The sequence below is a fragment of the Copadichromis virginalis genome, linkage group LG6, assembly GCF_057382275.1.
Source record: "Copadichromis virginalis isolate Kocher_CV1m ecotype Utaka linkage group LG6, C_Virginalis_male_GT1.1, whole genome shotgun sequence".
Taxonomy (NCBI): domain Eukaryota; kingdom Metazoa; phylum Chordata; class Actinopteri; order Cichliformes; family Cichlidae; genus Copadichromis; species Copadichromis virginalis.
In genome coordinates this window covers 19,357,494-19,379,779 of record NC_140623.1, presented here as the reverse complement: position 1 = coordinate 19,379,779, position 22,286 = coordinate 19,357,494, and the positions used below count along the sequence as shown (strand labels likewise).

The 22,286-nt window shown below is 41.5% G+C and overlaps 2 protein-coding genes across 2 annotated transcripts; one reads left to right on the top strand and one right to left on the bottom strand.

Moving 5' to 3' along the window:
- The first annotated feature begins 2,745 nt into the window (after positions 1 to 2,745).
- On the top strand, positions 2,746 to 4,829 carry foxe1 (forkhead box E1). The gene has a single exon (XM_085459093.1). It carries the CDS (start codon positions 3,136 to 3,138, stop codon positions 4,240 to 4,242), a length of 1,107 nt encoding a protein of 368 aa, XP_085315219.1. The 5' UTR covers positions 2,746 to 3,135; the 3' UTR covers positions 4,243 to 4,829.
- Positions 4,830 to 5,271: 442 nt separating this feature from the next.
- On the bottom strand, positions 5,272 to 21,883 carry spag5 (sperm associated antigen 5). Its single transcript, XM_085459092.1, has 25 exons — positions 21,752 to 21,883; positions 20,865 to 20,936; positions 20,647 to 20,775; positions 18,271 to 20,555; positions 17,962 to 18,154; positions 17,641 to 17,757; positions 17,398 to 17,490; positions 17,107 to 17,241; positions 16,228 to 16,347; positions 16,037 to 16,129; positions 14,763 to 14,897; positions 14,572 to 14,665; positions 14,312 to 14,459; positions 14,095 to 14,145; positions 13,762 to 13,936; positions 13,492 to 13,625; positions 12,922 to 13,090; positions 9,099 to 9,204; positions 7,412 to 7,658; positions 7,072 to 7,204; positions 6,853 to 6,933; positions 6,614 to 6,763; positions 6,244 to 6,318; positions 6,032 to 6,112; positions 5,272 to 5,934 (listed from the first exon to the last, which is right to left on the bottom strand). Exons 2-25 carry the CDS (start codon positions 20,901 to 20,903, stop codon positions 5,863 to 5,865), a joined length of 5,055 nt encoding a protein of 1,684 aa, XP_085315218.1. The 5' UTR covers positions 20,904 to 20,936; positions 21,752 to 21,883; the 3' UTR covers positions 5,272 to 5,862.
- Positions 21,884 to 22,286: the final 403 nt, after the last annotated feature.

Sequence of the window (22,286 nt, the reverse complement as noted above, 5' to 3'; positions counted from 1 at the left end):
AACATGTTGCATGTATCATATTGATGAGATAAATTATAAAAAAAATACCTAGCTTAACCTATTAGTCTTAATATATAACTATTATAAAGAACATTGTATTTATTGAACAGTGCTACGCCGATAAATTCAACTAATCATCCACAAAACAACAACAATGTTTTGATTGTGCGTGGAAAATTTTATACTAAATTCCTTGGTATTATAAAACTGAGTTTACCCTTCCTCTTAAAAAGTTTTGGCACCAAATACCTGAGCAATTACATTTAATTACATGTGTAATTCAGGTGGGAAAGCAAGTTTGACAGCAAAGTCAAAGTGACATTGAAGCAGCACTTAACAGGTACACTACAGGTACTGTAGTTCTCAGTTTTTTCTGCACATGTTGCACCTAATTGTTTCAGATCCTAAAATAAATGTTAATATCAGACAAAGATACCTCGAGTAAATACAAAACACACTTTTTAAATGATGATTTCATTCATTAATGGAAACAGCTTTCCAAACCTACTCTGCCCAGTGTGAAAAAGTATTAACTGGTCAATAGGATTTAAGTCTAGACTTACTTGGCCTTCATTTTATTTTATCTTTTGTTGTTTTTTTGAGTCATTCAGAGGTAGACTTGCTCATGTGTTTTGGATCATTGTCGTGCTGCATAAGCCGGGTGTTCTTGAGCTTCATTGCACAAACTGATGGCCGGACATTCTCCTTCAGGATTTTCTGGTAGGGACCTAAAGTGGTCCTCAATCAGCAAAACAGCCCCAGACCATCACACTACCACCACCATGTTTTACTGTTAGTATGATGTTCTTTTTATTAAATGCTATGTTAGTTTTATACAGATGTAACAGGACTCAAAGTTCAGCTTTTGTCTCAGCTTTCCACAGAACATTTTACATAAGTCTCAGGGATAATCAAGATGTTTTTCGGCAAATGTGAGACGACTTATCGTGTTGCTTTCGGCCAGCAGTGGTTTTCTTCTTGGAACTCCAATGAAAGCCATTTTTGCCCAGTCTCAATGCGCTCTTAGAGTAAATTTTGTAGGCCGACTCCTAGGAAGGTTCACCACTGTGTCTATCACCGTGGTTCTTTGGAGTCCAAAGCCTTAGAAATGGCTTGTTTAACCCTTTCCAGACCGATAGATTAAGTGACTCAATGGTTCAATTCTCATATGTATTTGAGTTTCTTTTGATTGTGGGCTGATTGTTTTCAAGATCTTTCCCTTTGTGAGGCAGGTTCCATTTAAGTGATTGCTTGACTCAACAGGACCGGCAGTAATCAGGCCCGAGTGCGGCTGCTGAAACTGAACTCTACTTTCCAAAATAAAAATGTGGCTAATCACAGTTAATTCATGATTTAACAATTGGGGCAAATTTGCATTTGCATAGTTTTTTCCCCTCAAATAAAATCATCATTTAAAAACTGCATTTTGCAGTGACTCTGGTTTTCTTTGTCTAATAACACAATTTGTTTGATGGCCTGAAATATCTAAGTGTGACAAATCTGCATTTAAAACAGGAAAGAAAGAAATCAGAAACGGGGCAAATGCTTTTTCAAGGCGCTACACATAGAGTAGATTCTCATGTTAATCTAAAAAACTTTAAAAAGTACCTCATATCATGACATGCCACACCCACCTCCTCATATAACAGGGTGCTGCAGCTGCAGACCAGGACAGCACATCTGCGGCCCTCCCCACAGGCCTAAACTTTTCATCGGGCTGTTTGCGCTCTCTCTCTCCTTGCTCAGACTGACACATGTTAACCCTGCCTAGCTTTATGCAAGGGAGTGTGCTGTGTTTTCCTTTCAGTTTGTTTAAGAGATTAAGCTGGTGAACCCTAACCCAGGGAGTCCCCAGAGTTCATACCAGCAGTAGCAGAATACTCTCCACCCTTTGATGACAATGAAATTTATTTTTCACAATATTCAGGGCAATCAACACATGACAGTTTGTGCACCACAGAAACGTAGGGAAACAAACGCCTTTATAAAGGTGGCTTTAAAACTATTCCAAGTATTGCTACCAATTTCAGTGAACGATCTCTATGTAAAGAGTTGGTTATTCCCGTCTCTCGGGTTGTGCCCAGGCTTTATGATGATAGCTTATATTTTGCATGCTGAAATCACAGGAGGGCCTTTGTCTGGACAACATTTACATCTCTTAACACAGCTGGCACGGCCAACCACTGGCACAAAACAAACAAGGAAGCAAGATAGAAAAACAACTCATAGGTTAAGTTACCACTAAAGAGGTCTTTTAGTGTTAAACATCAAAACAACATGGACCATTTTGGACTTTTTAAAATAAACTGAGGTCGGCTTTAAAGTAAACTTTGAATATAAAGAGGAAAAAATATCTGTTTTGACAGTTTTGGTTACTGAAAATAAATACAGGCCAATTATAGAACAACAACAAGATAACTGTGAGTAATGTATATTGATACACTCATGTTACTGTTTTTTAATAGTTGTAATGATATTAGTTAAAATATTTGAAACAATGTCATTTAAAGTATAAATATTTTGTGCAGCAGATTTTTTTTCCTGCCATTTCAGGATAGCTCACCAAATTTAAAATAATATGTATTTGAAAACAAAAATAATAAAATGAAATCAGAATTCACTCCACAAAGTATGCAGACTTTGACAGAGGGGAACAATAGAGCAGTAGAGAAGTTAGGTATGTTAGAGCATGTGATGTTTAAGGGGGCGTGGCCCTTCAGGTTGTCTCTGCAGGTAATACACTCTTCAGGTAAAGCTAAGTGACTCATTCGCACACACACCTTAAGCACAACAATTGGCACTTCAACTCTTCACCTTAAACCGACTACACTTTACGGGAATAAACTGAGTAAAGACCCGCATTTAACGAAAGAGGACTTCACAGAAGAGCCGTTACTTCCACTGCTTTTGAAGAACTGCTGAACTGTTTGGACCCAGGACCCTGAGCATTTACAATCGAATGCAAACTTGGAGCAGGACTGCATATCAGACAGATCTCCTGTTTTGATTTGCACTGTCAGGGTACTGCCTACTAATTTGCTTTCTCTGACAGAGGGAACAACGTCAAAGCTGTGCCACTACTTCTGCCGTGCAGCTTTTCCAGTAAGTAATCTATCTCTTTCTTTTGAACTGTCCATGACAATGCCAGTGGTCAAAGTAGAGAAAGACTCTCCAGCAGATACCACCTTGCTTGCCTCCAATCCTCCACCGCAGACAGAGGAGCAGCCGCGGGGTCGGAGGAGGAAGAGACCTCTCCAGCGCGGGAAACCACCATACAGCTATATTGCCCTCATCTCCATGGCTATTGCCAACTCCCCTGACCGCAAACTAACACTGGGGGGTATCTACAAATTCATCACAGAGCGCTTCCCCTTCTACAGAGACAATTCGAAGAAATGGCAAAACTCCATCCGCCATAATCTGACTCTGAATGATTGTTTTATCAAGATCCCTCGAGAGCCAGGACGACCTGGGAAAGGCAACTACTGGGCACTGGACCCAAACGCTGAGGACATGTTTGAGAGTGGCAGCTTTCTGAGACGCAGGAAGAGGTTTAAGCGCTGCGACCTGAGCACATACACTTCATATGTGCATGAAACACCAGTTTTTCCCCCCGTTCAGATTACCAGACCAGCTGCGTACACCAACTCAGTCTATCCCAACATGACACTCAGTCCCACATATGGACAGCAGCTGCCCTCTGCCTACTATCCCTCTTCGTCGCCTCCGGGGTTTGGGCACAGTCAGACCCGCATGTTCAGCATCAACAACATCATAGGACACCCGACTCCAGCCAGCATGCTGGCAGGTCAAGGACCAGAGGTGATGCAGCAGCAAAGCCGGAGCTTCAGTCCCGAAGGGCTTCCGAATGGATCCAGTCCCTGCAGCTTGGGAGCTCCGGGTTTCCAGAGTCAACCGTGCGGGGGATCTGTGCCACCCCGCTCCTCTACACATCCGGCGTTCACCTACTCTGGACAAAACAGCCATTCGCACCAACATGCACACCAGGGCTCGTACGGACAGGGTCACACCCAGGGCATGGGGTACGCTGCAGGAGGACGGATCCACCCCTCAGCTCACGGCCCTGCAGAAACAGTGGATCATTACGGCAGGGTCTCCCCAGTGCAGCTGGGGTCTTTCTCCCAGTATAACAGCGCTGCAGGTCCTATTGGAAACACTGGGGGATACCTCAGACACCCCACCTACCCGGGGAATATGGACCGTTTTGTTTCTGCTATCTAAGCTACTGAGAATGTAAAGCCCAGCTTCTCACTACCTTTTATTTTTTGTTAGGTTTTTTTTTTTTAAACAGAGACTCGTGACGGCACCAAATGAGCCAGACATTTCTGTGCACAAAATCCAACTGCTTTATCTTTGTTTGTGATGTTTATCAAGGACAAAACTGAGCAGACTGACCTCTCTTAACACCACTGTGATTTTCTGAATAATTGTAGAAACCATTTTCACTGCTGATAATAACTTACTTTAGATATCCATTAAGCTGTTTTGTTTTAATGTCTAGGCCTTTTTAACAGCAAGTATGTGACTGTAACATACATATAATTTTGTGTGCTGATATTTTTTTTTTTTTTTGTTAAAACTGGAATGTGCCAGTTGAATATTTTACACTTCCGTTGAGTTTAAATGAATTGTTTGTATAAATTATTGTGCTTCGTGGTCATAGGCTTTGCAGCAAAGTGGCTTGTGTGAAAAATAAATATCAGCTTGTATTTTGTTGCCAAGTAAATATGCATTTTTAGTTTACTGTTCTTGGAAATAAACAATGATAAAGCACCTTTGTTCTATAAGAATAAAAGATTTTAAATTTGTGATGAGTGATTGCAGTTGAAGTAGTTGTGAAAGAAGAAATTTACACCATATGAGTTATATTTGTATCAGCTATAAGTGAATTCTAATTTTAAGTCTTATAAAGTAACGAGGGCCAAAAGGTCCAGACAAAATTAAAGCAGGAACACACACACACAAAAATAAGTCCAACCCTCTTTCTTTTGTGCTTCTAATGCTTTCTGGGTCAGCTCAGCCGGTTTGAAGTGCCGTCTGGAGCCACACCAGTAACCGTGACCGGTCTCAGCCGCATGTCGAGACACCAGTGCAGCACTGGGCCACATGCAAATCCACTAATCAAGAAAATGAATAGACTTGCCACTCGATGCTTCATGCCTTTGCGTTAAGACCACATAATACCAGAAACCTCTTCCACACAAATCCTGCAAATCGGACGAGATGAGACACAAAGAAAACAATTAGAGCTAAGACAATTGATTTTTTTTTTAATAAGAAAACAAAAGGAAACCTTTGGTGATTGATGCAGCTTGCTTTTATCTCCAGTTTAAAAAGTTTTCTTTTACCGCTTCATGCTGTGAAAACCCTTGGAATAAATAGAAAAGTTTTTTTCATGGCCTTGTAAAAACAAAAAATGGAATACCACTTTATTTCAACTCTGCCGCTTACTTTGTTGCACCTGGGATGATGGCACACACCTCCTTAAAAAGCAGAAGACGTGGCAGTAACGTGGCATTTACACCCACTCGCACTGTAGTTTAATATGAATGAGACATGGGGCTCCATCTTTTTCAACTTTTGATGTTAAGTGAAAAAGCAAGATTCTCTCTTTTAAAACTGCAAATCTTTGTACACCAAAGAACTATCACTAGACCCAAGATGCTATAAGAGAAAAAAAAACATTTACATGTTCAGCAGGTGTGTTCAGTGTCCATAAAAGATATGGTTAATATCAGCATTATTTTATTCTCAAATAATTATTTTATTCTCAAAAATACAAACATTTAGAAGGCAGACAAGCTAAAACATGAATAAACACACACGAGGGAAATAAACACATCAGCCAATGTATTCAACGAGCTGCCGGAGCTGTTCACAGTTCTTCACAACTGCCGGCAACGACAGCAAGGTCTGTGAGGCAAAAAGGAAAAAGCAGCACATTATGGCAAACATCCAAACAGACGCTGCGGTTTACAGAATATGTTCCATGGTATGAAACATTTCTCACCTCCCGAACTCTGTTGATCATGTTGTTTAATATCTGAAGCTCGTTCTCACTTTTCTGCTGGTTGCTCTGATAGATGATTTGCTGTAAGAGATGAACATCCTCATGAACGCTCACAAGAAGACCATCTAATGTTCCTCTAAGTCAATAAATACTGTGTGAATGCTGATATGTAGTCAGGAACGTGATTGATGCCGGGTACGGTCAGGACTTACATGTCTCTTTGCCCTTTCAAGAATTTTTACTTTGGCCTGCTCGGCTTCCTGAAGACTGGCCTTCAGTCTCTCCACCTGGGGATCAAATGGAAGTTTATGAGAAAAGAGGAGGGGGGGGGGTCCCTTTAAGCTGCAGTGTTTCCTCAACAACAGGCTGAAAAGTCAAGTTTACTTATAAGCACATTTAAAAACAGCTGCTGTTGACCAAAGTGCTGTACAACTTAAGTAACATAATAAAACCATAAAACTGATCTAACAAGAAAACATGAGTTTAAAATAAATAAATAAATAAATAAATCCAAACTCGGTCAATTTTAAAACTTGAAAACTATGGAAATACGTAATAAATAATGCTTCTGATAAATCATACCTCTTTCAATGACTTGATGTTCTCTTCCATGAAATGTTCCGGTTTAGTCGACTGGCCGCCAGCTTTCCTCAATTCATCCCGAAGGAATTCAGACTCCACCTTCGACTGCTGGAGAGCGCGACGAAGCTCAGTGATTTCCCTTCTCAATTCCTGGAGAAAACGTTCATTTGCATTTAAACAATAACTACAAGAATACGTAGTAGCTTAGAAACACCGGCAGTATTATTTTGGTGCCTTACATTATTGTCAGTCTTCTGTTTATTTAGGATTTCCTGTGTGTCTTGCACTTCAACTATCAACTTAGCCAGCATTTTCTCATCCTGGAAAAAAAAAAAAAAAAAAAAAAGAAACTTCAGAGTTTTTCTCTTCCATCGGTCAGCCGTCCTCCGCACCCATCCTGATCTTTCTTATCACAGATGAATAGAGGACAAAAGATGTCCAGCAAAAGTCATCCTTACCTGAGTTTTCTGCTGCAGAGCCTGATTTGCCTTCTCGACCAGCTGACTCAGACGGCTGAGTTGATGCTTGAGCTCAAAAACCTCAGCTTCATGTCCATTCTTTGCAGCACGCTGCTCCACCTGCAGGCCACAGCTGGAATAACACATCAGATAACAGTTGGGGGGGGGGGGTTTAAAAAGAAAAAAGCAACAAGATAATTGGATTACATTTGATGTTAATGTACAAAACAACAACTTTCGAAAAAATCATTTATTTCACTTTGTTTTTAAAAATAAATAAATAAAATGAAATAAAATAAAATAATAATTAAAAAAATAATAATTTTACATTACAGCTTACATTTGGCCATGCAGCTCCTCCAGCTGAGCGTCTCTGCGCTGCTGCACCAGCTTCAGAGTGCTGACGAGCTCGGTGACGGTGCTGCCCAGGCCAGTAAGCAGCTCCGCCAGGTGGCTTTGCTCCTCTTCCTCTGGTTGAATCTCGACTGTGCTCATATTCTTTTTAGGAGTGATGGCTGCGATGCGGGTGAAGGCGCTCATCTCGCTGAACAAAGCTTCACGCTGTGGCTCGAGAGTGTCTGAAGGGACTGAAGAGAAAGTAAAACTTAGTTGTTTCTTATTATTATTATAATTACATTTTAGACTTTTATTATCTGTTCCATTTTTTATTACAGTCCCTGGTGGCTGTGCAGATATATTCCCACCTGAAAATGATTCCTATAAGAAAAACGTTGCCCACTACCTCCTTTATCCAAGGGAAAAACAGAATGAATTGAAGTGCATGTGTAGCTCATATAGAAAAGTTGGTAAGAAAAGGACCATTGAAGAAAGAATTTTTATATTATGCAATCATATTATTGATGCCTCCTTGAGAAAAAAAGAAGAAAAAAAAAAGACCCAGTTCTTTTGTTTTTTGGTAACGCACCACTAAGCCTTCAAACAATGAAATTAATACCTCCTTTTCATAAAGGAGACACATACGTCATGCTGAGCACGTATTCAAATCATGTTTGAGACATTCAAATCACACTGCTCTCTGAGGGAATCTCAGCGTGACTATTTAAAGAGACTTGCTTGCAGCTGGCTTAACAACATAATTACGCTGGACCACATTACAAGTGAACTAAAAACTTTTTGAATTTGAAATTTGAATAGTTTGATCTTCATCAAACTACAGACAGCGTAATCTGTATAAACAAACAGCTGTACTTTCCATGTGAAAACACTATTCATAGGCCTAAAAAAGAAAGTGAACCTCCGTGCTAACAACTTTCATAGAAGTCAAGTGTTTGTGCATTGTGATTTGCAGGAGGTGACTCACTAACACGACTATGTAAAGTCTGGTTACTGAGAAAGCCTGTTCTTCTTAATGAGGAGTCGCAGCACCGTAGATGAAGCGTTACAAGCTAGAAAAGGTGCTCATCACTCCACAAGTGGATGCAAAGATCCCCATGGCAACTTGTAAGGCTAAAGAAAACCCCAAAAGTAGGAGCATATGCATGAAATCTCATGTGTCGACTTTAAGGAAGATACAGCAAAGGAATGTGCTGTTATCCAAAAAGACAGGTCACTATGGGACGATGTTATGTGGACAAATGAAATGACAAGTCTGGAGGAAACATGCCATCACACACCACCAGGAGGGATCAGCCCGGGTGCAACACCGGGGTCTGACAGTTCAGGTATTGGCTCAGAGTCCTGACCTTAACCCAGGTGAGATGTAGTAACCTGATCAACTGAAAGAGTGGAAGCTTCATTAGCAGTTACAATAACATCTGATGGAGCTTGTTGCTACTAAAATGAGATTCTATAAGTGACTAAATTCAACCAGCTCGACCATGTTTTCCAGCTTCAACTCTGTGTTTGAGTGAGTGATGTGATCAGAATCACAGTGCCTCCTGTTGTGTTTAGGATGAAAAACAAATGCTGACACGTTATATTTTTTTAATAATCAATTTAAAAGAGAAAAAGAAAAACTAGCATCTTACTTATGAGTGAACTGACACACATGGGGTGAACAACAGTACCTGTTTCAGCAGGAGTGTCTGTTTTGACCTCTTCCTCTCTCTCAGCAGTTGAGGCACAACGCTCCACGCTGTGGACTGACTGAGACTCTTCACACATCTGTGGTTTCTGAAAAGTAAGACATTTAAATCCAAGTGGGAAAAGACATGCAGTACTGCATCTATAGCATAAGTTCAATAGTAAATGATGTTACAACATGATTTATAAATACTGTAAACAGTTGCTTCTGATGTCCAAATTACAACTGCAAATGTCAAGAGCTCACAGCCACAACGACGCATTCTTTTAATTTAATTTCAAAATTAAGCTTTGCATACTCTATGCATTTGCATTACTTGTCGCAGATCATCTGCACATACAGTGGAGTCCATATCAGGGCCCAATTAAACTAACATCTGTGAAATTGAGCTTCCAGCTGCATCATTTCACCATTACCAAAACTAGTAAGTTTAGACAGGCAGTCACAAAGCACTGTACACGAAGGTTAAAATAAAACAGAACATTAAAATAAAACATAGAACATTAAGTAATAAAATAGACAATATAAAAAATACAAAGGATAAATTGTAACTATGCTTTTAATGGGCTGTACAAAGCAAACAGAAAGGGGAAAGAAGCCTGTAACAAATACTGATATTCAATGAGCTCCATCCACATCCAAACAACTAAAACAGCAAAAGATTAAAGACCAAGAAAAACAGGCTCCGCAAAAGGATATAAAAGCTAAAAGCCGGCAACTCAGATTCTGAAACTGACCAAAATTCACTGAACCACCACCAAAAGATCAAAACTACACTTCACGTACAACTGTTTTGCTTCCACCACGATTTTAAAAAAAGAAAATTTAAAAAAAAGAAAAGAAAAATCTCTCTCTCTCTCTCTCTCTCTGTGCTCGAGACCAGTTTCCAATCAAAAGTGTTTATTTTCTACTTTATTCCCTTGCATATTACGCACCGGTCTCCTGTTGTGGACAGTGTTGTCTGCCTCTCGTTTTTGTTGTTTGTTTTTCCCCTCCAAAAAAATAACTGACAAGAAACTCTAATTTCTGCTGTTCAATACTGAAGAAATTTCAACTTTTACAAATTATGCCAAATTTCAAACGCTTAACTATGCCTCTAATAAAGCGTCTGAAACTTTGCTCTGCGTCACTTCAGCAGCATCAGGTAATGTTGATATGCTGTTTCATGGTTTTCTTCAGTTCTCGATCTACTGCAGAATATTTTCAAGGGATTTATCTGCTATAACAGACCAGGCTTAGAAAAACTCCTTCATATTTTCTGTTTTATCCTCAGTAACTTTGACACGATGGCATCTGCTGTGGTGCTTACACCTCTGATTAAGTGTCAGCTTTATTTTTATACCTAGAAAGTTTACACTGAGTTTATAATTCCAGAGAATCAGTCAAGTCGCTTTGGGCGTGTCATTTTCAAGCAGAAACCTCAGAAAAGCTCCTGGGGCTCAACAGGTTAAATAAAAAGTGCAATATTGTAACTGCTTTAGATTCTGTTCTTAACTTCCAAAAAGTATGTATCGAATTTAGAGGGTTCTTTCGACAGTACATACATAAGAAGAAGAAGAAGAAGAAGGCTTTCAGGAGCAAAGTGAAGGAGGAGATGAAAGCAGCACAGCGGGAGGTGAAACGCTGCCTGAGGGAAGCAAAGGACACCTACAGGAGGAAGGTGGAGCAGAAGTTGGAGAGGAACAATATGAGGGAGGTCTGGAATGGTGTGAAAACCATCACAGGCCACAACACCAAGAAAAGCACAGTGGGGGGGACTGTGGAGAAGGCAAACGAACTCAACAACTTCTTCAACAGGTTTGACCAGCCCACAACCCCCCCACCCTCACCCTCACCTTCACTACAGAGTCCTCTCCCCACTCTCCTACCTCCCTCGCTTCCCCCCCTTCCTGACACCATGACACCCCCCTCCTCCAATCCCTCTCTCAGCAGCAAGACATCTCCCCCCCTCCCCTCCTCCCAAACATCTCCCAGTGTCACAGTGGATCAGGTCAGGAGGCAACTGAGGAAGCTTCGCCCCAGAAAGGCAGCAGGCCCAGACAAGGTGTGTCCTAGGATGCTAAAGGCGTGTGCTGCTGAACTTGGGGAGCCGCTACAACGAGTCTTCAACCTCAGTCTGCGACTGGGGAGAGTGCCCGCCCTATGGAAGACATCCTGCATCGTCCCGGTCCCCAAAAGGAACCGGCCCAATGAGCTGAATGACTTCCGACCGGTGGCACTGACGTCACATCTTATGAAGACTCTAGAGCGGCTCTTCCTCAACCTCCTCCGACCACAGGTACAACATGCCCAGGACCCACTACAGTTTGCATACAAGGCGGGTGTCGGAGTGGAGGATGCCATCCTGTACCTCCTACACAGAGCCCACTCACACCTGGATGGGGGAAAAGGCACGGTCAGGATACTGTTTCTTGACTTTTCCAGTGCCTTTAATACCATCCGGCCCTGTATGCTTCAGGAAAAACTGAACAGGATGGAGGTGGACCCCTGCCTGGTGGCTTGGATCTCCGACTACCTCACCGACAGACCACAGTACGTCAGGCTGAAGGACATCACGTCTGACACTGTGGTCAGCAGCACAGGAGCACCACAGGGAACTGTGCTGTCCCCTCTTCTCTTCACCCTGTACACCTCTGACTTCTGCTACAACTCTGAATTATGCCACATTCAGAAGTTTGCAGACGACACAGCCATCATGGGGTGTATCTGGGATGATCAGGAAGAGGAGTACAGAAGTCTGGTGAGGAACTTTGTCGCATGGAGTCACACAAACCACCTGCAACTCAACACCTCAAAGACTAAGGAACTGGTTGTGGACTTCGGGAGGTCCAGAGAAGGTCCACTGCCGGTTCAGATAGAGGGGGAGGAGGTGGAGGTGGTCAACAAGTACAAGTACCTCGGGCTGTGGGTGGACAATAAACTGGACTGGTCATGCAACACAGAGCACCTGTATAAAAAAGCCCAAAGCCGACTGTACTTCCTCAGGAGGCTGAGGTCTTTTAACATCTGCAGGAAGCTCCTGAGGATGTTTTACCAGTCGGTGGTTGCTGGAGTACTTTTCTATGCTGTGGTGTGCTGGGGGAGCAGCACAGCAAAGAAGGACTCATGCAGGCTGGAGAAACTGATCAGGAAGGCTGGCTCTGTGGTCGGCATGAAGCTGGACACTCTGGTGACAGTGGCAGAGAAAAGGACATTAAAGAAACTGATGGACATTATGAACAATGCTGGGCATCCTCTGCACACGGCCATAAACAATCAGAAGAGTCTGTTCAGTGACAGGTTGCTTCTCCCCAAGACAAGAACTAACAGACTTAAAAACTCCTTTGTCCCACACGCCATCAAACTGTTTAACTCCTCTCTGGAGGGGAGAGGGAGGGGAAACAGGAAACAGGAGGACAAAGGAGGGGGGAACAACTAAGCTGTAGTGCCTCTTCACCTCACTGTACAATACCTTATGCAATACTTTTTGTAAATAGTCAACAGTGCAATAGACCTCAATACTTGAAATGTGCAATTCACTTGTATTTTTATTTTTTTATATATATATATATATATATATATATATATATAACAATTCTGTAACTGTAACTTCGGTCGTTGCTGTGCTTTTTGGAAGTCGAATTTCCCAGAGGAACCCACCCAAGGGATTAATAAAGTTCTATCTTACCCAAGATAAATGATCTTGGATGATAATATTTCTGACCAAGTCAAAATCTAACTGAATGGAATCAAACCTTGTGAATCAGAATTGAATCGGTTGTAGGAATCAGTGACAAAACCCGGGCCTAGTTCTGATATTGTTTTACCTTTTCATCAAGTTCTTCATGGAGCTTGTTGGTCAGTCCCCTCAGTGTGTGATGCAGCAAAGTGATTTCTGTGACCGCCTGAGCCATCTTCTCTTCAAGCTCCAGGTTTGCTGTCCTGGCTCTGGACCTTGTGGCTTTAAGTTCTTCCTGCAAATTCCCGTTCTCAAGCCTCCATCACACAAACACACAGAGGCAAGTTATCATTCAGTGTGCCAACAAAATGTTAAACATCATGAGAACAATTTGCACTAAGATTTATTATTACAAACATAAGGCCATAAGGCAAAAGACTCCAGTCCAGAAAATATGTATGTGAGTATTAATCCTTGAACATTTTACAGTTTTTCCTGTTGATATAGACCTGCCCCCACAGCCATTCATACTACCCCATCATAGTTAAGAACTAGAAAAGTGGGCTGTATGTAGCCCTCGATGTAAAATGAGTTTGACATCCCTGATCTAAGAAACTGAGCACAGACAGACAATTTTGTTCTATTTAATCCGAAAGTTTTTTCAGGCTCAGTTTGGGCTTTTCAAGCACATCACCCTCAATGGCTTATTTATACTTACTTAAGTTGACAAACTTCTTTCTTCAGGTCCTCACACTGGATGTTCCTCTCCCGAAGGCTCTGCAGGTTTTCCCTTAGCATACGCTCACTTTCTGCCATCTGCTCCCTCGCCAACTCGTTCTCCATCTGTAGGAACTGATGCACACAGACAGCAGGAAAATTAAACCTAACATCCTCCCCTCAAGGTTAAGTCGCATATTATTCCTGTAATAACCAAACGCCTCATGCTTCTCTGGTGTTAAATGAGACAGATACCCTCTCTAATGCTCACCTCGTTCATTTCCCGCACACCACTGAGCTGTGTCCAGACATCCTGGAGCTGCTGGATCTGCAGACTCTGAGACTGTGAGAGGGACTGCAGCTGACTGAGCTGCTCCTCACTCTGAGCCAGAGCCCGACTCAACTCGCACACCCGCTGCTCCGACTGACCCAGTGATGCCTCCAAGCTGGACAAGGTCAAAAAGAAAAAAAAAAAACACAGCAGTATTCGGATATATACTGCAACATTTATGTAAAATTATAGTAAAAATGTAACCACTGGTTACATTTTTCTTCTTTCTTCAATTTTTTTTTTTTTTATCCTTTACTATTAACCAACACTTACTCATTTGCTCGATCTTTAGCCTCTTGTTTGTCTTTCCACGACTCCTGCAACCTTGAATAAAAACAAAATAAGGCCTATTTTAAAGCACATGCTGCAATTCAGGGCTTTTTTTTGCCTTTCAAAGTTTACCCTGTTAACAAGTAACCACCAACCCAGTGTTCACTTCCATTTTTAAATTTCTATGCTTGATTTCTTTCATCAATAAGGAGCATCATACTTTGTAGTCTCAGCAGCCAGGGCCTGCTCCAAGAAAGTGTAGGATGCCAGCGTGGAGGAAACTGTAGCAGACAGCTCCGTCACCTTCCTCTCTAGCTGACCCGTCTCTTCTTCTTTTTCAGTCAACTTCTCTCGCAGTACACACATCTCTGGATTTATTTATTTAAAAAAAAAAAAAAGTTTAAGTCCATAGGTTGTCAAGAAAGAAAGCATTTTGAAAAAGAGGGAGCGAAATAGCCAGAGAGTTATTTCAGTTTTTACCTGATGTCAGAATTGTCACCTGCAGATTTAAATCTCCAATCTGCTCCCTGGCAGCTTGGAAATTCGAATGAGTTTCATTCAGTTCTGCTTCAATCTGATGAGGTTTTTTTTAAGCATATGAATAATTTTAATCAGACATGTTGACTACAGGTACAAGGCTGTAAATATCCTGAATATAACAGATGCCTTACCTGCTCTCGCTCTTCAACAGCTTGGTCTCTTGCAGACATGTGCTCATCTCTCTCTCTCAAAGCAGCGGCAGCTTTCTCGTTCAGCTTCAGGAGCATGGGAGCCGTTTTGTGCAGAAGGCTCCTGACCATGAAGAGCTATAAACAGATGGCATTAGCATCAACGCATTATCACATTTTAACAGAGCAGTAAATGCTCTAATAGTGAAGGCTGTATTAAAGCACCTAAAGTTTCAACTAAACAACATTAGAACACATTAAATGGAATTTCAAACCGAATTTTAGAAAAAGGTACACTGCAAGAAGATGATAATATTATTATTAATAATAATAATAATAATAATAATAATAATCTCACCACTAGATGGCAGTAGATTACAGCCAACTGAATTCTGTTTTCTTACACCACCTAATTCAAGTGCATAATCGTAGCTACAGTGGCCACTATAGGATATACATGTTTATAAAATAAACATAAAAAGACAAAATATTGAGCAGAACCCCAGTGACTTCTGTGTCACCTTCATAATCTCCCTTTCTGCAATTCCTTTAATCTACTCTTGTTTTATCTAGAGGCCGGTCACAGTCTCTTTCGTTCACATTTTCACTCCTTTAGTGAAGGAAACCACTTCTCAGATGATAAAACATAGGTGTGATCTTTTATATCTTGAGTCTGAAGGTGCAGACAGAAAATGCAACTTGCCTCCATGGCACAAGACACGAACGGCAACAAACCGATATGGAGCTTGTCTGAGTCTTTGGCGTGCTACGTATGCAGCCGGTCTACAGCCGCATACATAAAACATGATTAGCTGATGTCCATCTCGGCCACTGTATTCAACATGGCCAGGCAACACAGGGGCTTCCACAAACCAGCACATGCTCCTATGTATTTTATTTCCAGTTTTACGAGAGCGTATCAATTTGTAGGAAGACATAATTATACACTTCAATGTATACTTATGAGTACTGAGAATATCCTCAACCAAAAAATGACTGACTGTACCTTTAAACAGCACTATTATGTACAGGATGCTCATGTGGTGGATTTTACACCAAAGCCTCGTGTTTTTAGAAACCCACAAACTACAACAGCAGTAAACACCATTCAAACGGAGCCACTGTGCTGCTATCAATGTCACTCAGATTAAACTAAAAATGAAAACATAAGAACTGGAACCAAAACACTGGTTCTTTGTTTCTTTGCCATCATATAGAAACTGCTGTGATACATGTTCATTGACTGTCATAGTTCAAGGTTTTTAGTATGAGCGTACCTCTTTCATCAAAGCGGACTGTTCATCCATGGTTTCAGACAAAAGATCTGAAGCAGAGTCCAGGGTTGCATTATAAGCCTTGTTTAACACAACCTGCATTAGTAAAGACAAAAAGAAACAAAGAAATGACACTCACATATTACTTTAAATACAATTATTGAGCTGTTTATTTTTTGGCTTGTAATCTGTACCAGTTCTGGATAGCTCTGGTTTAGGGTGGCCAGCAGCTCTTGCTGAGACCCCACACTCTTCTCCAGAAGTGAAATTTCTGTGGCACAGTGTGTCCTCAGCTGTTCCATCGCACTGAAAGCCTGACAACACACAACCACACACACATTTAATACCCCTGGAACAAATAATCCTCTTAAACACACAGCCAGCATAACTTCTGCAGATATTTTTATATGCTCCAGAAAAACTGTTGGTCAGCTAAAGCAGAGGTGTTTACACAGTGAGCTATGTTTAACAGACAGAGAGGTTTTTTGTGTCACAAAGGTGGCTCTCTTTTTAACCTGGCTAGATCACCACAGTAACTTATGCTAAACACATTACCTGGAAACGCAACCTTTGAACTGAATCTAGTATGCTTTAACTGCTACTTTTTGCTTAAATTGAAATAAACAGCAGCACTGAGCAGTAACATAAACACAATTTAACAAATTTATCACATTAATGATTCTCAGCAGCATTACTCTGTTATCTTATTTTTCACACTAATGTCCATTTTACTGATATATTTTTCAATAACGTTTATAGATCTCCATTACCCAATGCTCTGAGCACAACCTGCTCCAATCAGACATTCTCAATAGACTTATGCAGAAGAAGAAAGGCAGATAAATGCTCCCTTTAATGTGATTGTGAACAGAGCCTGAAGCAGGAAGCCTGGATTAACAAAGAAAGCTGAGAACCAGCTTCATCTCTCACTGGGGTTTTAGGTTTTGTCAAGCCAGCTAACGCAAAGAACGGCTGGCTGTATTGAACGTGCTTCATAGTACACCCTTCTCCTCAGGAGGTTGCCGTTCCTCTACATTTAGACTAAACAACTAAAACACCCCAAAAGGACTTACTGCCTCCTTTGCTGTGAAGGCTTCTTCCATTTGAGTCCTCATGTCATTTCTCTGATGAAGAGCTTCTTTGACCTTCTGCATCATTCTGCTCTGTATGTCCTTTGATTTCTCAAGTAGAGACTTCATGTGCCCATACTAAAAACAACATGAGAAAAATATACCTCAACTCAGTTGTAGCACATAATCATGTTACACTAACACCTTAAGCCATAAATAACTGATGAATAATTACAAAAACAAGCATACTGTTTAACTTGTATGAGACAGAATGAGGTAACATGCTGTACGTACATGTGAAATGAGGCTTTGATGGTCCTCTCTGACTATGTCACCAATTTCATTCATGTTAGAGAGAGCAGCGTCTGTGTCACTTCTGACAGAAGTCTGTTGGGACAAATACACACACTTTACTCTTAGTAAAGAAAATATTGACTGTCTCAATACACACACACAAAAAAAAAAAGCCAGTGAGACGTGTTTGAGCATTATATCCCAGTTTAAACAACATGAGCTGTGTGGTTGTTTGTGACTTACCATGGTGATCTTCATGTCTTGCAGACTCTGGATAACGTTTTGTAGAGAACTCCCATCAAGCTCCAACTCCCCAATCCGACTCAAAGCTTCCACATACAGGTCTCTATACATTGTGGTCTAGATATAAAATATAAACAACTGACTACTTAAGCAGTAATCCTTTGTTATATAATGAGATCAGAGTTGAAAGCTTCCGTTTGAGGAATATTTTAAGCTGTGACATATGCGAAACTACTCTAATAGAGTCCAAAAATCTAAATATAGAGTAGAAAATGAGCATAACAGGTCCCCTTTAAACAAAATGTAGATGTCAACAGATACCTGACTGAGTTCGGTGTGGTCTGTCTGCACGAGTTTCTCCCGGAGGTCTGAAGGAGCAGGGCCTGCAAGCGGACGTCCTTGTGCCCTCGCTGCAGTCAGCTGTTGCACCAGGGCCTCAACCATCGTCATGCTAGACATTAACCTCTGTTCCAGCTCCTGTCTTGGGAGGGACTCCAAGCTGCCTGGAGGTAAACTGGAAAACCAATGAAAGAATACTGAGAGGCAAACAAAGAAAATACTAAAAGCAGATTTAGCTTCATCTATACTCACAACTGTTGAATAAATGGCCAATTTACAATGGGCACTTACTTCCAGAGGAGCGGGTCAGTCATAGTGCAGGAATCAGCCACAGAGAATTCCCTCTTCCTCTCAAACAGGCCAGAAGTATTGAGGCTGTGGTCAACCAGTTTCACAGGACTACTGCCCACACAGACACTGTGAGACTTTACAGGAGCAGCTTTGGCTGGAGGGGCAGGAGGTGGAGCAGGAGCAGAGACAGCAGCAGGGCCCATCTTTCCAGACGCCATCATGAGGAACTCTGCCATTTGTCGAAGCTGCTGCTGAAACGGACCATCGGAAATCAGTGGGAAATTCAGCAGTGGTTTCTCAGCTTCAGTCTGAGGCTCTGCAGAGACTTTCTGTCCCAAATCCTTAACTGGCTCCCATAGTGGGCTCAGACCAGGATTCTGACCCAGGGCGGTGGAGTTTAACAGAGGATGAGGCATTGGGCTTTCCAGTTGCTCCGCCCACAACCCAGCACGGTCAGCATTAAGAGGAGCAAACAAGGTTTTCTCACCCTCAATAGCAGAGTCATCAGCTGCAAACTTGCCTTGAGCAGGATCCCCAAAAGTCTTTAAAAAAGACAGAGAAGCTCTCCTAACGGGACTAAACATTCCCAACCCCAAAGCTGAGGTAACCGAGGGACACTCCGACAGCGCTTTCAGTACATCAGTAAGGTTCTCTGCATGAGATTTTTCTGCAGAGTTACAAAGAGCAGGTGCATTTCCAGATGAGCCAATGGCACTGTCTTTTTCCCCACTGGATTCAGCGGGTCCTCTGGTGGAGTTCACTTCAGAGACATGCTCCTCTTGGTCTTGCTGTTGCACTTCCACAGCTGAAGGGCTCTCTGCTGAACCTGCAAGTTGACTGCAGTCAGAAATCTGAGTAGTCTGAACCACGAGAGACAATGCACTGTCAGCAGGATTCACGGTACAGTTAAGCATTTCTTGCCCTTTGCATTTTACAGTTTCAGTATCCAAAGCTTTTAAAGATCCATTAGCCACCAGAGATCTGCTAACAGCTGATGGGTCAGTAGCTACCACAGCTTCACCATTGTTCTGTTGGCTGTTAGCATCTTCAAAGGCATCTTGACAATAATCATGTGTGATGGAAGTGAACAGATAGTTTTCACTGAGGGGACAGATTACAATCTGGTCCTCATGCAGAAGGGATGTCTTCTTCTTGGGAAATTGTGCCTCATCTAATTTTTCATCTTCAGCTGGAATACAACAATCAGCTGTGACACCACCTTGGCTCCCAGCCTGGCTATCAGATACCACTGGGCTACCACTGTAGTGTCTGACCATTACATCCTCAGTGCTGTCTGCCAATGCTTCCTGGGTAGTCAAAAGGCTGTCACATGGAGCTGATGAATGAGTCTGAACATTACAGTATGGATGATCAAAGTGACCAACTGTATTATCATTTTGTAAATCACAGTCACCAGCTATTTCAGTTGAATCTATGGCATAGCCATGTGTCTCACTGCTGCTAACAGTATGGTCGGCTGGTAGAACAACGGACTCTTCTCTTGGAATTTCAATCTCTCCTCCAGTGCAGTCCAGTGATTTAAAGGACAGTCCATTAGCACGTTTTTCTGAACCACGTGTTGTCTCAGATAAAGCCTTAATGACAGGATCAACACCACCATCATGGCTACAGTATGGATGATCAGCATGTTCCTCTTGACACTGCTGGTCAAAGTCACCGAAGCAGTTGGTCAAATTTATACTGTCATACTCTAGAGGAGCACCAAGCTCTTCCTTGGGCAGAGGAATGGTTTCGTTGTGTAATCTGGTGGCATCTGAAACTTCCACCTCACCTCCATCACGAAGGAAGGATTTCCAAGTGAGATCTGCCTTTCCACTGCAGTCACTCTGAAAAGCTGTTGATTCTTCTGTGGCTTGTTTGTTATCCAGATCACAAGAAGCCGGTGTAGTGCTGTCAGTTTCACAGGGAAGTGCTGCGCTGATGTTAACAGAGTAAGTGTCACTCTTCTCAAGAACATGATAGGGATGTTCGATGTGATCAGAGCATGACTCCATTACCACACTGTCAGAGATGATGCCATCTTCAGATTCAGTGTTAGATGTACCCTGGTCCGTAGATAAAATAATACTCTCCTCTGCATGCAGTAAAGAGCCTAATATCTCAACTTCACCACCAGCACAAGTGAAGGATTTAAATGTTATATCTGAAAGTCCACAAGCAATCTGAGTAGTTGTTGTATCAGTTTTTGGAAGATTTGTTTGTATCATTTTGGTGGATGGAGAAGAGTACAGCTGGGGTTCTTGTTCACTCAGTGGAAGATCACCCTATTAATGAAAATAAGTAGCGGTTAAAAAACAGCACCACAAAAAGAGAAAAAAAGACAAATTATATTTGTAAGTATTAGTGTATACCCACCATTGTCATTTTGCCAGCATCACTACTGATCTGTGATTTTGATCTGAACTTTGATGAGGGAGTCGACAAGTGCAGAATCTCATTGTCCAGACTTCTCAGAGGGGTACGCTCGCTGGATCGGCTGGAGAGCTACCATCAACAAAGGTTGAATTATCCATTAACTAATATGCTCAGAGATAACACTGTACAGTATGCACAACAGAATACAAAAGTCTTACCAAGCCTTCCCCTGTGGAACTTGAACTCCTGGAAGCCATTACTCTGAAGTTCTCAGAAAACTACGTTTACAACTGGAGGACAAAATCAGGAAGACAAAAGATTTCATATTTTACCAGTTTGATTTAAATGCGGATTAATCTATTTGGCTGTAAAACCAATAGCTCCGAATTAAAATAGTTGGTTTTCCATGCGAGTGCTAAAACAGGGTCTTGCTCCTCATACTAAAGAATTATGTGATTTCAAGGCAAGTTACGAAAGACAAACCCCAGTTCTCCTTGACTGCAAAAACTTTCCGGAATTTAATCACGATCACGAGACTTCAACAGTTTGTATAAGACAAGTTAGTCGGAACTTTTTAAACATTTCGTTTGTGCAGAGAGAGTCTGTTAAGTTCAAATTAGCCCCATCATGACCCCTTGTGTGGATGTTGTCTTCTTGTTATGAAGGTTTCTTCCGGGGCAGAAACAAAAGGAAAGACGATTACAGCAAACAACCATGTTGCAGAGTTTAACTGTTGTTTTACGATAGACAATGTGAGAATGTTCTTTAAAATCCTGCACAGAGATCTGCTTGTCGTGTCAAACTAGCTGAGAAGCTCACATACTGACATGGCGTTACGTATTGGCCTAGTTGACAAGAATAGGCCATTTCAAGCATTAATTTAATAACTTCGAAAATCAATGTGAGAATTCACAGAATTCTAAAATTCACAGAAAGTGTTGCAAAGAGTGAATATTGCAAGGGCGTAAACTACAGTTTAAGAGACCGGTACCAGTCGATAGCTAACCGTAAATTGCACTCACTCTAGTTACTTCTAACAAAGGCACTTAATTAATAGCTTAGCTGTCCGAGGCAAACGCCCTTAAATCATGTAAAAGTATTTTACCTTTTAAATTTTACCAGCTAACGTCAACCAGCGTTTTAACAGAGACGAGGACAGGGTAAACAAATCTTGTATTGAACTACCATCCACCGCGTTTGATTCAAAAACACGAATAGCAGCGCTGTTATTGGTCCATTTCTCTTCTTCGTTGGTTGAGAGAAGCACTAGATGGTTGAGATCTGTACCTTTACTCACTGCTGCCTCCTTCGGGAAAATAATGTAATTGCTACAGCATGTTCCTGTTACTGACAGAAAATTTACACTTTTATGTTGGCTCTTAAGTATATTTGTTTTTTGTATTGTTTTGTTTTATGTCAGCGTTTTATTAAAACTTCGTGTCTGCATAAAAAAATAATATCTGACTCTTCAGTTATTTCCACTGCCTTCTTATATATTGCTTTACAAGCTGGAAGCCATGTAGTTACATGGAAAAATGACCCATAAATCACCCTTTTTTGGGAAACAAGTGTAGGAGCAGAGAGTGATACGTATGCTCCATGAGTCTGGACAATGACGCAGTTTTGTTTAGCTTTGGTGT